Source organism: Gallinula chloropus (genome assembly GCF_964237585.1).
Source record: "Gallinula chloropus genome assembly, chromosome: 4".
Lineage (NCBI taxonomy): Eukaryota > Metazoa > Chordata > Aves > Gruiformes > Rallidae > Gallinula > Gallinula chloropus.
Window position 1 is genome coordinate 74,845,396 of NC_140088.1, and position 16,632 is coordinate 74,862,027.

The window sequence follows — 16,632 nt, forward strand, 5'->3', positions numbered from 1 at the left end:
GGGGGATCAAAAAGCATAGTGTGAGGGGCTGCTGAAAAACGTCTGGACAGAAAGAGATGACCTCCTGTTGCTGACTTAACAGTTGACATTCAGCAGGCTGAAAGGAGATGACAAGTTCTCTGGGGAAGGAGGAGTGCAAAACATGACCAAAGATGAAGAGGAACTTCAAAAGCACCTTAAGACCCCAGCTGGGATCATGTGAAAATCCTTTGTGCCATGCTGTCTGCAAGATACACAATGAAAGAGAGCCTTGCCCAGAGAAAGCCTGTGGAATGGGAAGGGGAAAGCAGGGAAAACAGCAGTTCCCCAACACCTCGCAGGAAATAACTGCCATGAGCAGAAACCGAGTGCAAAGTCTTAGTCCCTGTCCAGTGTTTTGCTAGCTGTTTTGTCACAACTTGCACCGATTAATGCTTGTTTCAAGATATTTTATTGGAAGGGTGCAAAATATTGTTGTGAGAACATTATCGGCTCGGTTAACTAGAAATGATGGCCTTGCTGCGTGCTTTGGGGGCAGACACTGCCTCCCTCCTGGAAAAAGTGCCTCTCAGAAGGATGCCTTAACAAAATGCCTGCCCGTCTGCAAAATGGCTCATGTCAGCCAAGTGCTAAGTGAGGAGAGGAGGTAGAGCCACAGTTCAAGAACAGTTATGCCCATCCTTGTGGCCCCTCAAAAATATCAGCCCCTTATATGGCAGGAAATTTAGCGCAAGTCAAAGCTGTCAGAGATGATCTAATTCTTTCTGAGTGCTCTTTGACTCCTCTCAGAGTCCCAGAATGAAGCTGAGGTCAGGGACTCGGTGACTGCTGGCTAGTAGCCCATGCCATAGCTCTGGGAACAGCAGCATGTGCCCACGCAGTACGGATCAGTAAATCACCGTAAGACTGATCACTTGCCCCCATGTGCTCAGACTCCCCCTCTCCAGTGTGGAGGACTGAGATGGGGTACGTATCACTGCACTGAAAGGGAAGATGTGCCTTTTGTCCAGTAATTAATGTTTCTCTTCTATATACAACAGGCCAAATTACTTCACATCGAGCCAGAACGTTCAAGCCCATTAATGACATTTCAAGCAAACACAACACTTGTCACATTAATGGCAAAATCTCCACTGCTTTTATGCATCTCCCTTTTAGAGCTTAGGTGGCAACTCTATCCCTGATTATTTTTGGTAGAGTGGTTCTTATCCACCTTATATGCAAATAATGTATTTTGCTGTAGACATGGTGCTGCAGTCTAATCCAAACCCCGTATTTTAATGCAGCGAGAAAAGGGCCGGTCACCTTCAGGGAAGCCCTAGTACTTTATGTCAGCAAACTATTTGGCTCTGTAGAGATTATTGCTTATCAAAACACTGAAATTGCATATGATTAGCTTAGATTGAAAAAATAAAAATACATTTTCCTAAGCACTTTCCTGGAATTGTTTCGGATATTCAAGTGTTTGTTGGTCAGTAATAAAATTCTGCCCATTGAAATGTCTGCAGTAAATCAAAAGCTTTTTTTTTTTTGCACAAGCAGCTCAGATGTTATAATTTTAAATGTTATAAATATATCCACAGTAATGACTGCAGCACTAGTTCCTTATATACACAGAAATAAGCCATGATGATCAATATTATTCTTTATTGCTTTTGAATTGAAATAAATTTAGAAAGTTATTAATATATGCTATTGCAACTCACTGATTCACAGATTTTATGGCTAAAATGTTTCATTACCAGCTTGTCTCATCTCTTGTACAGCAGTTTGCAGTGTTTCCTTATAGCATTCTGTTCAATTAAGTGTACCTCACACTTGGAATTTGGGACCTGTGTGTTCTGTATTTTCCACCTGACTGTTTTTAGCAAGCCCCATACAGTTAGCCAACCATTTGTCAGTCTCCAAGTTTAGCTTACACCAAAATTTCTGCTTGCTGTATTGACTCCACCAAGGTGGTGGTTCCTTGCACATCTTTCATCTAAACTCAGAGACAGGTGCGCTTCTTTAGCCAAGGTATAATCTTGTTCAAGTCTAACATTGTGTTGCATCAATTGCAAGACACTAGCTGATTTCAGTGTAGCCAAAATTCAATCCTTATTCTGTATTAGGTGTAGATATTGTTATACACCTGCATGTCCAGAGTCAGGGCTTTCCATGAGCAAAGCCAGGGAAGGCATTCAAAGGCTGCATGACGGCATCAACAGGTAACAGGGACTTTTGTACCTTAGTTGCACACAGGTCTGTGGTGTCATATCTACATAGAGCATCTTTCCTGTGTGAGTTAGTCTAGGTGATCCTGCTCTGGCAGGGGGGTTGGACGAGATGATTTTTTGAGGTCCCTTCCAACTCCTAACGTTCTGTGATTCTGTGATCTTAGGAGATGGATTATTAGCCTTTTTAATCAAAACAACTTGCTAATGAATAATAAAAAAATAGACTAGCTCTTGGCATTGCAAGTATTTCGTTGTCTCAAATGCTCTATCCTGTTACCACTGAGCTCAGCCCCACTCAGCCTCTGCTAATTCTTGGCTTCCTTCTCCTATGTGTCTTCCATGTCTATAAGCAGAACACATTTCATTTATGTAGGCTTGATTCTCCAGAATTTAAGCACAGCTACAACTTGATGTAGCATGGATTATTCTATGTATAACAACTATATAACTATGACATGTGAAAATGAGTGTATCTCGGAATATTGTCAGGAGAGGAGCTTTAGTTTGGAAGTCGCCTTCCTCTGGGGGTCCCCCTCACTCTCATTTTTAATGCTTGCACCAACCTGTCAGTTAGTTTCTCTTTTATTTCACAGAGCTTCTCGTCATGTGTTGCTAGACAAGATGTGGTGACCACTGAATTTTCTGCAAGTTATAGCAGAATCAAAGAAAAGAGACCTGCTCTGTTCCTACCCTGCATTCCAGAGGGGGTATTAGCTGTGTAGGTTTTTTTCTCTCATGGAAGGTTTTTTTCACTTAATTAAATTTCCTCAGTTGTAATAACCCTATATGATTTTGGTAATGGTGATCAGAGTTTCTCTGGGGTTTTTACCATGTACAAATATATTCAGAATTCCCTCTGCTGGAAAGAGCTGTCTGCAGAAGTCTGTGGTGTCCTTCTAAGACTGTAATTCCAAGTAGCCCAGGGAAATTTAGGGGGAATCTCAGGATCCAAAAGTGCTACTAGTTCTATTATATCCTAGGAAAAAGTCATACAGGGAAAAATGAAGTTTAAACAAGGCTTGGGAAAGCCCTTTTTTGACAAAATTTGTTGTTTTAAGTAATGGTAATTTTTACCATTAAGGCTGCTTTTCTCTTGCTGCAGGCAAGAATAAGAAAGAATAAGAAAACAGTAAAATTATCCAAGCCCAGAATTAGTGCCTTTATGTTTATGACTTGCTTTACTTCAGTTGAGTTTACCTGGATGAACTGCAAGGAAAGCTCTACCCTACTATAGCGCAGGTACAAGACCCTCTTTATATTTATAAGCAACTCTTAAATTTTGAAGATGAATTCCTGGCATTTTGTTAGTAAATATTTGTAGAGTAGATGACATCTGATGTAGTTTTGTAGGTACATACTAAGGGTGCATACGTACACACACATAGGTGCGTATATAAAGCATGTATACACACATATATATCTGTGGATGCATGTATGTGTGGACACTTTGAAACATCTACTTCAGCAGATAGCAGTGGAATTTGCTGCAATCATTCTTTATGCCTTTGGGGCTCTGGAATTCCAGGATCTGACGACTTCTAATCAGGAATTGCGAGATATGTTTTGAATGACGTTTTGAATAAAAAGGAAAAAGGAAAAGCAGCAGCAACACAGCACATCACAATAGCAGGTTAAATATAGACATGGATTACAGAGCCATTGTTTTCACTCCTGCTAAATAAGACAGTACTCTTAAAATGGAACACCACTTGACCTTTCGAGTCTCATCAGTCTGTGACTGTATCTAACTGATGTGGGGAGGAAACATTTTCCCCCCGGAACTCTGATGTTGACATGATGATCACTACTGCTGGGTCACACCATGCACAGGAGGCAGAAACCCAGCGCTCCAGAACACAAGAGCGATCTTGCAGCTCATGGAGGAGCTCTGTCCATGTCCCGCAATGACACCCGCTCTTTCTTCAACTTGTCTCAGCTTGTCCTCTCTGCTGGCCATCTCAAGTCACCACCAGTGCTCAAACATTCAAAAGTCACTTACTTTGAAGTGGAAATTCTTGACATGCAAAGCAAGAAGCAGATCTGCATTGTGGACAAGGTGAGTGTGTTATTCCAGCATGTTGGGGACGTGCCTGGTTCTCATGGTGCCAGTGCAGGCACTCTCTTTTCACTCTGGTGTGGTCTTACTCTGTATTAGAAATACTTTCTTTTCTCTGGGAGAGGCTTGGAACTTCTAATTAGTCGCAATCCTGGGCTGTTTTTCTCCATTATTTTGAGAAACAATCCAACATTGGTTTCTTTTAGACCTGCTCTGTGGACTCAGTGTGTGTCCTTAGACACTTAAGATTACAGTGTTAATTTCAGAGAATGATACTTAAACATCTCCTTCAAAACAGATATTCAGTTTTAACACACCTGTAAAGCTTAGCATCTCTGCAATGCTGTGGGTTCTTGTTGGCATCAGAATATATTCAGCTGAACCCTATTTATCTGATAGAGCAGGAACCTGGAGATATTTATTGAGTTTTTAAAAATATATTTAAACAAAGTGTCTTGGTTTAAAGAGACTTTTTTTCAAAAAAATACTGTGAAACAAAAAAATGAACTGCAGTGAAATTGTGTAAGTAGGATGAGAAGACTGGGTGGGAAGGAAGTTTACAACACAGTAAACAACAGATGAAATAATGCTTCATAAATACTTTTATCATAGTTTTTGTGATTCTTTGTCCCTTGGCAAAAAAGTGAGCCTTTTGTGTGCCATGAAATGGGAATCCTAATCTATTTAGACTATAGGATATTTCAGTAACATAGTAGAGTTTTGAGACTTACTGTTTTCCTAGAAGAAAAAAATAAAACTGAAAAAATTCCCCTATCCTCATTGGCAACAGCTGGAAACAGTGGATAATTTTGCTTGAAATGTTTAATTTAATGCCTTTGAAATATGCAGGGTGCAATGCTACCAGGTTTCCAGTGTTCTTGATCATTTAAAGTGTGTTCTTGCAGTATGTATGGCTAGTTAAAGGTTAATATCTCATTTTTCACTCTTAGTGGTGTGAAACATTTATTGATTTCTTTTTTTTTTAATCTGGTCAAAGGGAAAACATGTACAAAGTGGTCAAAAAATATGGTCCCTATTCGTACCAATTCTAATGATAGATTTTGTATTATTTAATTTAATGAGTGACATTGATACAGTTATTAGAGAGGGTTTTCAAAATAGTACACTGAATAAGGTTTCAATCAAAAAAAAAGACTGAGTCTGTTTCTTACCTTAAGCTTTCCTCTAGTGTCATTAAGAGACATATATTCACAGAATTACGTGAAGAGCTGCATTTTGGAGATGCTTCCATGATGCATGGATGAACTGTAGTCTGCTGGGACAATAGCAGAGCTGCGTTTTAATCTTTATTCTGAATTTTGATGAGGTTGAACATTTTCTACATCTTCTTCAGATGATGGACTCTGCCCCTGTAGCAGTGGAAAAAGAGTTATGAGTGGTGATTGCAAATTACTCTCCATATAGAGGTAAAATACACACAGAGGACCAATATCAGCTGTAGACTGAAAGCATCTGCTCAGGAATCTATGTTCCACTTACATGGCCATGGCTAGCAGCATGAACCTTTTTCTTCCCTTTTCTTTTTTGGCACAGTACCAAGGGATTGATGCAAGCATAGTAGTGCAAGGCTGAGATTTCCAAGACTGTCTGAAGAATTTGGGTTTTGAATGCACATTCACCTAGATAAATCCCTGAATTTGCTGTGATAATCTTTTCCTAAGGCAACCCTGAAAAAAGCACAGAAGTTGAGTTGTTTACTTTTGTGAACACTTGTTAGCATCGCTGAACTCCATTTCAGTTGGTTATGAGAGCAAAATGAGACCATTTTACTGGAGTATGTATAATCTTTTGTTTAATTAAATATAACATTGATACAGACCCGACATGACACTCCTAATGCCTGTTTTCTGTTTGTAGGAGAATTATGATTATCTTAATTTCTTGGGGTTGCATGTAATTACTACTTGTCAGGATTTATAACAGGAGAGTATAGGAACCATAGATTTTAAAATGTATGTATTTACAATCTTACTGAATATTTTTAGTAGTTCGGACTATGATGATTTAGCAAATTTGTTTGTAATATTCTTAAATTAATAAATCTAAAGGGGCAAACTATATTATAATGGCAGAGAGAAGATCCCTTTCTTTCTCTACCTAGTAGACAAAGGCAGTGTGATTAGATGATTAATGCTTTGTGGTTAAATACCAGTCACTGCTTCCAGAGGGTTAGTTTCTATGAGACTCTTGCATATGCATAGCTTATGAATCCTATTCAGATTAGTGGGAACACTGTAAAGTCTGCTGATACATCTAACTAATTTTGGTATTTAGAAAGAAAATATGTCTTGTGCTCAGCACAGTGTTGGGGATTTAGAAGAGGTGTGTTTGGCTATGTGATCTTGAGCAATCGGTTGACATCAATAGGCTTTGGATCCAGCATAAGTAACTGTGAATTTTTTCTCCATCTGTAAAATGAAAATAACATTATTTTCTTTGGCTTCCTTATCCATCTTACACTTTGGCGAAGGATCAGTCACTTTTATTAAGTGAACTGGGTGGTTAGTATAAGGTCTTGATTGTCTTTAAGTTTGGCTTAAGGGAACAGAATAAACACACATTTGCCTGGTTTTTAAGATAAATACACATCGTACTGCAGGCTTTTCCACAGTCAAGAAAGGCCAAGAAAAATTATATATATATTGAAAGAAAGCAGTAGAAGAGGAAAACCCCAAACATTTTGTCCCATACTCATTCCCTCCAGAAGCTGGGTCTTGAAGAAAAATACCTAATCCTGCAATATGAAGTAAATTCACAAGAGTCAGCAGCACTGGCAGTTCATTTTGCACATGTGTACTTTGAGCATAGCATTCTTTATAGGATTATAATTTCTTTTATTTAATAATGTCAACCTGCTCTGGGGACTTTCTCTGCTATGGATATAAAATTATGCGGTAGTTTGGTGTACACGAGCCTTTCCAGAGAGGTACTTAAAAAATTTAAAAGAGCAATAGCAGTGTGAGGCCTTTTCCCCCAGCCTTGCTTTTGGTATAGAAATTAATTCTGAGGTGAGATGTCATGGAAAAGAGACTTCAGGTTTTGGGGGTGGGGAGAGATGGGAGGAAACACAAACCTGTCTCAATTCCCACATCCAGCACCCCCTCATGCTCCCCCCCAAGTTATTCTACAGAATGCCCCCAAACTATTTCTGGAAGGACAGTAGGCACCGGTGGCTTCTAGACAAAAGCAGGGCTACCTTTAACAGTTAGAAAAAGGCTTCAAAAAGGAACTAATAAAGCTAGTTGAAACCTAGACTCCATCTCTGTTCTGTCCTAAAAAGCAGTATATAAATGCTCAGAGGAGGTACCCTTTGACTATACCTGTGTGACCAAAGGTATTGGTGCTCTGATGCAATGGCAGCGGGGGGACAAAAGGCGCTGAAGTGACGAGGATACGTCCAAACAGTGTCCTGCTCTTGTCCTCAAGAGGGCAAGAGTCTAGATTGACTGATGGATTCCCGGGTGGATTTCATCCCTTCCAGGGGAGGATATCTGAGAACAGAACGGTGTTTACCCAAGCAGGCAAGGGCCTTACAATAGCTGGTGGCTGAAAGCCACTATTAGGCAAAGTGAGACAAGAAAATTGCCCTGTATTTTGACAGTCAATCAAGGGGTGATAAGTAACAGTTGGGCATCTTGTGGGTGACTTTTCAGTCTCTTCAACATACAAGTCAATGCTGCTTTATTTTAGGATGTTCTCAAGTTGAAACATGAGTTGTGCAGGTTTTTTGCTCAAGGAGTGAAAGAAGCATTCAGCAGGTGATAAATCCCTTCTTTGGCCAGAGTAAAACAGCAGGTGAACCTATATGAACACAAGTCCTTTTTTTTCCTTGCTATTTTTTAATTTCTATGGAAGGATCTCCTGTATGTCTGTAAAGAAGGGAGGACATGTCATTAGTGATTTCTTCTTAGAAATATTTTCAATGAAAGAGTCTCCTAAAACATCTGAGCATTTTGGCTACCAGATTACTTCCAAAAAGCTGCAGAAAACTATAGAGCATGCAACATTCATCAAGTCTTAAAAATGAAAGGAAATAATTCCTTTTTGTGTTTTTAAACAAATAATCCGCATTTTTCATTGTCAGCCACAACTTATGAAAAAAACATAGCTGCTCAAAACCTGCTTTACTTGTACATTATTCCAAAAGCCTGATGTAGGTTAGTTTTAAAGTTATCGATGTGCAGTGATATGATTTATAAATGCTGTTAAGGTAACTCATAACTGTTTCTGTTACAGCATTCATTGTATAATATTTTGTTCTTCAAATTAACTTGTAGTAAAATGCATTTTCCCACAAACATAGTGCAATGTAATTAATTTTGCATGAGTAGCTTTTAAAGCAGAAAGTGTTGCACAATATAGTTTTTACAGAATAAATCACCTTTGGGTAAAACAGCAAAGAAAGCTTTTTCCTATTGAAAGCCTCAGAGCTCAGTAGTTTTGTGCTATGCAATTTTGCAAGTTAAGCTGTAAACAGAGGTGCAAACTCAGGTTTTGGCTGCTACATAGTGGCCCTTCTTTCCAGAAAACTTCTTGGGGCCTTCAGAGCAAAGCTGGCTTCCCTAGGCGTGCTGGACAGAGCCTTTTTTCTGTGTGTGCTGCAAAGACAATGGATGATGCACTCAGTCACATGCTCTAACTTGGCTGGCCCTGTGTGGAGCCAGGACTTGGACTTGATGAACCTTATGGGTCCCTTCCAACTCAGGAGATTCTATGACACTATGACTTGGGACTTTTTAGCCTAGAAATGACTGAGGGGGGATCTTATCAATGCTTATAAACACTTGAGGGGTGGTTGTTAGAAGGATGGGGTCAGTCTTTTTTCAGTGGTGCCCAGGGACAGAACAAGAGGTAATGGGTATAAACTTGAATATAGAAAGTTCCACTTAAACATAAGGAGGAACTTCTTTACTGTGAGGGTGGCAGAGCACTAAGACAGGCTGCCCTGAGAGGCTGTGGAGTCTTCCATCTATGGAGACATTGTAAACCTCCATGCATGCTGTCCTGTGCAGCCCACTCAAGGTGATCCTGCTCTGGCAGGGGGGGTTGGACTGATGATCTCCAGAAGTCCCTTCTAACCCCGATCATCTTGTGATTCTGTGACGCTACTTCCCCACTGTTCCTTAAACCAGGTCTCCATGTACCCACTGCCCTCTCACACTGAAATCTCTTTGGAAAACCCGGTTGCTGATAGTTAAATGCTTGTGGTTAACGATTTATTCTGTAGGGACATTTAGCTGTATGCTTGTGGGTGTACACATGCTGTAGAATGCCTGCAGCGAAAGTCGCGTGAACATCGTTATTTTCTTAAATTAAAGGACCCCCACACAGGGCCTGTCCTTTTGTTGCTTATTTTGCAGCTCCCTGTGTAACATGGATCTTTGCATTGATCCTGTCAATTGCAATGTACAACTCTTCCTGCTGTTAAATATGTGTATTTCTGCATCTTTTGCCAAACATGAATTAGGGCATATTCTGATTACTCTGAAAGGCTTGTCTGTCTCTGAAGGGGTTCCCGAGCATTTTTATTTGTAAAGCACCAAAAATAATACTGTCCTGGCACCTGCAAATTATAGTTTGGCAATACAATGGATTTAGGCTGGCGTGACAACAAAGTCAGATACATGCAGAAAAGGGATCTCCGGTATTAGAAATCCATTACTCCCGCCTGTGAGCTGCAGCTCCGTCACAGGAAGTGAGCAGCCAAGAACAGTCGTTGCCAGCTTCTTTTGTGTAGTCATCTCCAGCAAATAAAAATAACTTCTCATACTGTGACTTGGAGGTGAGAGATACCACATTCATTTTAGGTGAGCTAATACAATCATTAAAGTAGGCAGTGAAAGTCTGGAGAGGAGCTCTTTGCAGTACCAGCACATTGCCTTTTACATCAGACTCTCCTAACTTGCTTCATTCTAGGGACATATGGCAAAGTAGTCCTCTCTCCTAGGAAAGAGATTAATATTTTCATTGCTTTGTATAATCTTCCCCCACCCCCGCTGCCCCCCAGGTCGTGGAATTTTAATATTTAATTTCAGAGGACTCTGTATTTGTCCTTGTGGGGGGAATGAATCTGTGCACTTCCACAGTGGCCTCATTTCATGTGTAGGGTTTTTAAGATTATAATCTTTCTCATTCTAGCAATCTACACTTAGACATGTCCTGCCTCTGATGTCAAAGATGTGCAGAAGGATTGACCAGACAGCTATGTCAAAGGAAGTGGGTTTCAGGGGAAGACCATGCATTTGTGCAGTCCTGCAAACTAGGGATACTAGGCAGTACGGGTGAAGGAACACAGACACAAAACTAGATGAACCTAGGCTTATCGCTGGAGAAGTCCTTTCTTATTTTTGTGTCCATTTGGAAGGAGGATTTCATAGTGCCTTGTCTCTTTCAATGTTTTCACAGCATACAGCACAACAGGGAACTGGTTCCTGCTGAGAAGCACTGCAAGAAAATACATTACATTTACAAACACGTTATAAAGTCTACGCTGCTTTTTTTGCCCATAAGAACTGAATCTTACACCTACCCCCCAGTGCTGGGTGTGATGACAGTAGTGTTTTCTTCCTCAGCTATTAGTTACACTTGGTAATATAGGCAAAAATATTCAAATTCTGTTGAAGCAATTCATTAAACTAATTTCTTCCTGCTCTACTAGAAGTTCACATCATTTAATGTCAGTATAGCTACAGATAATTTCAGATTAAAAAAGGTAGCAAGACAATAATTTCTGCTTGCTCTTTGCAGTCACTGTTCTTGTTACAACAGTTTTTGAAATGGAATACCTGGAGAAATGGCTTTGGATTTATCAAGGCGAGACTGGGGAGGGGAAAAGCTGGTAACTAGTGCATTAACATCTTTAAAGGGATAATTTAAAGAATTCTAGAAGCCACTACTCAAGACTAATGCCTAAATGGAAAACTAATGCTTCAGCTGATACTAATTTTCGATGCTTATAAGTGCCTTTAAATGACAGGTATTATACATCTCTTATTTTGTACAGAAAAGTCTAAGCCTGGGGGGCGGAGAAAGGGAGAGATAAAAATAATAAATGATACAAAAAATTTAGGCTTGATTCAAAGTTCAGTGAAAACAAGAGAATGAATTCTTGAGACATGAGTGGTTCTCTGGTTCTTCGTGAACATGATCCATTCCAGCCAGCAGTAAAAGCCAGGTATGCTACCAGAGCAGTGGATATTGCCAAAAGTGTATCATTTGCCTTATTGCATCAAAGATAATTCACAGATTATTGCACATTATGCATGTACTGGAGTACTATAAGACCACAGGGAGCTGTAGGTAGTTTATTAGTCTAATAGCTAACCAGCACAACTCATGATGGAAATTCAGGTCCATAATGGCATCTCATATAGGCATTATTGGTGCATTAAAATAGACCTGCCCATGATTTATTGGTCCATCAGAACATGCTTCAGGTTCTTTCTGAAATCAGACCTGTGATTCTTCACAAAATACCTGAGCCATGTAGTACTGGATCTAGAAATATCTAGCAGTACATATTAATGCTATTATTATAATATATCTGCCTACACTTTGGATTTTAACAAGTCCATAAAATGCAAGCTTTCCTTTTTAAATATATACAGCTTGTAGTACAAAAGAACAAACCGTGGCAGTCAGAGAATCTGTATGAGGAGTGCAGCAAGCATCTCTTCATTGCACTTGGCGTGGTGAAAAGTACTTAGATTTCTAACTGATCTGATGATATCTAGTTGTTCTCAACTATCACCCTCGTTTCCCCTTCCTTTCTGCTTCTCATCTATGCACTTTCCCTCATGGACTGCAATGGGCTGTCTGTCTCTCTATCTTTCCCTGACTGCTCTCCCCAACATAACTTTGGACCTACTGTCTGAATCTAAATACCTCTGAAAGGTTCAAAAGATTACTTAGCTCCTGCTTGTCTAATGGGAGCTGGGAGCTGGGTAGCAGTGTTTCAGAGCAGGGAGCACAGGCAGAGTGCAGTCTTCGTTGCTAATGGTGGCCAGCTGTCAGCTAGCATACGTTCTGACTGGACAAACATCAAGTGCACAGGAGAAAAATAGATCCAGTTTCTTGCCCGGTGGAAAAAAAAAGAGAGGGGAGGGATGTGGGGCAGTTAGAAAAAGCTTTGGGGTCCTTTGCTAGTTGAAAATAAGGTTTTACTAGCCCTGACACCCATAGAACCACTTGGTTTGCCAATATATGTTCTCCTGTGAATTTTCTTTTGAGTTAGTTGATTTCACTCTTGCTTTTTCGCTTTCACAGACACCCCCCCCCCCTCCGCCCCCAAAATAGTTTCTGATGTTGTTGTGCTAAGTATTGGTTGAGTTTCTGGGGTGAACTCCTTGTTTTTAAATGTTAGCAGTTTGCAAAGGTATAAAAAAAGCAAGCAGAAGTCTCTACATTTATGTGATGGGAAAAGGAAGAAAAAAATCAGTGAGATTTCACAGTTAAACTATATGCTAGTGCTAAGACTGGCAGTCAAAATCCAAACAAAACTCTAAGCTCCAACTTCCTCCTGAGAAGAACTGGTCAAAATTAAAGTTGGGTTTTTTTTATTGTTGCTGTTGCTGCTGCTTTTGTTGTTTGTTTGGGTTTGGTTTTCGTATTTTCAAGTGCATATCCCAAATGTTGTTTTCTTTGCAAATTACAGTAAAAACAAATGAGTCTTGAATTTTTATGAGGTAGAATTTGGGAAAGATGGTATTAAAATTAATTTTGGAATATTCCAATCTGTTATGACACAATAAATATTTCATTTTGAGTGCAATTTATTTTACAATTTAATAGTATGTTTATTTGAATATTATTTCCTACTTGGTTTCCTATTTTCCATGGCACGAGAGCCATGTGTTATATTATTTTACACTATCATGATTGATGTGTCATAAAATAATGCAAAAGTAATGAAAGTTTCATACCTATGAGAAATAAAAGATATGAAAATAGCACAATGACTTGAATTTTCAGCATGTTCCTGAAGCAGGATTTTAAAAAAAGATACAAAAAAGCTCCCCAAAACCCAACCCCGAACCATTTCCTATTTTCATGTTTAAAATCTGAAGTCAATGCGAATTTACACATCCAGAGTTTTGCCAGAACAATTCCATTTTCCTGGTAGAAAAGTGCTGTGACAGAAGCTTCCTGAGTGGCTCTGCTGTTCAACTCTCAAGGTGAATGCACCAACCTTACCCAGTTCCCTTCAACAAAAGGTCAGGAGGCAGGGAGGCATACCAATTCTAGTCATATTTGCTCAGAAATGGGTGAACACGGTGGATTCTGTAAATTGAGGGAATGGCCTGCACACCTTCTGTCTGCTAATGGATTACATGCTCTTTACTTCCACTTCCATCTTTAGCAGAGGGAAAAAAAGCTCCTTCTGGTGTTTGGCACTTTTTTCAGAAATTTTCTTGCAAAGGGAGAGGATTTTTTTATATACAAATACTCAGCTTTCGGTACAGAAAAAATATAACATCTTTATGCACAAACTTGGCTGGTGTAAATTGACATGACCCTACCCAGTAAGCATGTGATTATGTGTATTCTTAGACGTTTTGACCCAGAGTCAGTGGGGATATTAGTCAGTTGGATTATCTCATATGCCAAAATCCATGTGACCAGGCAGTTATCTAGGAGATTACTAAGCGATACGGCCACCTACTCACGTATACTGGAACCAACTCAAGCTAAACCCATAGTTTTGAATACCTCCAGCTTCTGGAAAGAATGACTCGAGATTGGAGCTAGCTCTTTAGTAGGCAGCTCATGGCAGTCTACCGAGTGAAGTATTAAATTAAATATAAACCCTTTGTGTAGCTGCTGACAACTATATGTCCTTACTTCTATGTCATTCCCTCAGTGGGCTCATCTATTTATACCTCTTTGGACATGACCAGAACACTGGTCCTACATGGCTAACAAGAGGTCAGTATGGGACACACTGAGGGCGGTTACAGTAAAACAGTACCTAATTTTCAATAACTATAAGAAAAAGTAATCTGATTTATAAATCATAGAGATCAATTAGAACAAGTGTTTTCCTGACTAACTTTCTGTGAAATGTTGCTGATTTCTGACAATGCAGCATGGTCCCAGAGCAAGGACAGGGTGCAAAAGCAGGAATAATGAAGTAGCTGTTGAGTGCTGGATTTGGAAATTAGCTGGCTTTTCTGCTAGCTGGTTATCTGTTGTGGGGTCAGAAACTCAGCTGCAATAAGCTGATGTCACCTTTTTAAGACCAGATTTACCCTGTCTGAAGAAGGGGCCATGTGTGGTTAACACATGAGCAGCATCTGGAGCGGCAGGATTTCCAAATTTCTGCAATTGTGGAAAATGCCTGTTGGAAAGTGGGCGACTCAGCAGCACAGGGGTACTGACATGTCACAAGGAGAAAAAAACATTCCAAGGGAAGCGTTGAATGAAAGTTCACTTACTTGTCAAAATTCTATTATTCATAGTCTTACCGATATTCTGCTAACCTCTAACCCCAATATAGTTCTTTAGTGCGAGAAATGGGTGATACAATTACATACAGATCACCAGATTTGTTATAATTCCTTGACTTATAAATGTAAAAGAGGTAGGAAAGTGGGTAACTACCTGATTAGCTTGTACTCACAAAAGACAGTATTAAGTTCCCATAATATCTTCCACTTACTGCTCTTCCTTGAGTCACAGCCTAAGTTACTAATACAGTATTTTAAATTTTAAAAAGAAATGTGGTGCTTCGTGCATTGCTGCATAAAGAAAGGGTAGAACTGGAATGGATGACCCCAGAACGTCCTTTCAGTCTTGAATTCCTAAAGAAATAAGAAGTTCCCTCAAATGGAAAAGTAGAAGTATTTTTGCTTTGAAGGTACAGGAAAGCAGGATTTGATGTTCTCAAATCAGCCTTTTCTGAATGAAAAGTGTAATGAATGCAACCCCCACCTGTAAAATCTTTCCTTCATGACATTTTTTGTGAAGAAAAAGTAGTCTTGAAGCTTACAAGATAGCAACTTTCTAGAAAGTATATTTAAAATCTGGTGTTAGACTGCAAGTTAAGAATTTGGAGGGGAAACTGGCTTGACCATGAGACGTATGTGCCAAGTAAGATGTGTTTTTACAATGAAATTGGAAAATATCCTTTTAGATAAACCAAGGGTGGTCTTTCACTCTGTTTTCCCTTTTCATATTTGAAAAGTGCTGAAATAGAGGAAAAGGAAAGTTATAACATTTTCAGAAATAATTTAAAAGAATAAAAGGAGAGCAAGATTAATAATTACAGTGAAATGTTCCAGGGTGTTTTATTCAGTTAGCACAAAGGGTAATAAGAGCAGATGCTGTTCCAGTTCTTACAATTCTTTAGCTTGTATTGATGTACAATGAAAAGAACAAAAGATAATTAATGGTCTACGAAGAGGACACTCTTAGGTGTAAGCTGGTGTCTCGGCATCCATCTTCACGTTGATCGATATTAGAATCTATAACTTCACCGGTTGTTTTATGAGGTCTTTAAAAAAAGGGACACAGAATTATCAAGATCATAAAAAAATGTATTTCATTCTTTTGTGGCTATAGCCTCATTATTCTGCCCAGGAAAGGACACTGTGATTCCTCTATGTCATAGCCCATTCTGAAGAGGAAGGTAGTTGTGTTATTTTTCAACTTACGATCTGTGTAGTTTGTCTCAAGTGGAAAGGTCCTTCTCCAAGCCAGCTGGCCCATAAAACAAACCTCTTCCCACCCTCCTGGCTGATGCACGGCCCAGGCTTTCCCCGGGCACAGGCAGCCCGCACAGTGTGGTGCCACGCAGCGCTGCCAGGCTGCCACTAACCACCAGAGTGCCTGGGCCTGAGCTGGCAGGATTCAAACCAGCCTAAAGCAGCTTGGATGTGCTCAGGCACAGCAGTGCTCTTGCTAATGAGCTCTGCCTCTCTCATAGGTGTCATACAGAGCACAGTTGTGTGTCATTTCCCCTCCCCCCCCTCCCCGCTCCCTGCCCCTGCCAGCTGCAGCTATGTGGTTTAAGTACCAGCTCTGCTTGCTGGAGAGGGGGTGTAGGATGGCTCGCATCCCCCCACATGGGCACACTCACTGGCTCCTCTGCTGCAGCAGGACATTGTAAGCCCAACCCTGGCAGGCACTCAGTAATTTTTAAACTACAGCATGTGAATGGTCTTACAGGTTGACCCGATCCACAAGCTGATTTTTTTAGTAGCTAAAGTCAGGTGATTTGAATCCCCTGGCTGACACAGCAGGATTTGGAGAGGAGAAAGCACTGAAAGCCTCAGGCTGAAAAATGGGGGAGGGAGATAAAGGTGGAGCTGCTGAGAAGGGCTGGACTAGAAATGTGATGGAAAGCAGCGCTACCCTGAAGTC

At 40.1% G+C, this 16,632-nt stretch overlaps 1 protein-coding gene across 1 annotated transcript in view; it reads left to right on the forward strand.

The window, feature by feature from the left end:
• Positions 1–4,017: 4,017 nt before the first annotated feature.
• The window catches only part of TECRL (trans-2,3-enoyl-CoA reductase like), a gene marked incomplete at its 5' end in the record, with an annotated part of 64,059 nt that continues 51,444 nt past the window's right edge, over positions 4,018–16,632 (forward strand). The window contains one exon of the mRNA XM_084262980.1: positions 4,018–4,251. Coding sequence (XP_084119106.1) covers positions 4,018–4,251 — 234 coding nt within the window. The remainder of the gene's footprint in view (positions 4,252–16,632) is intronic.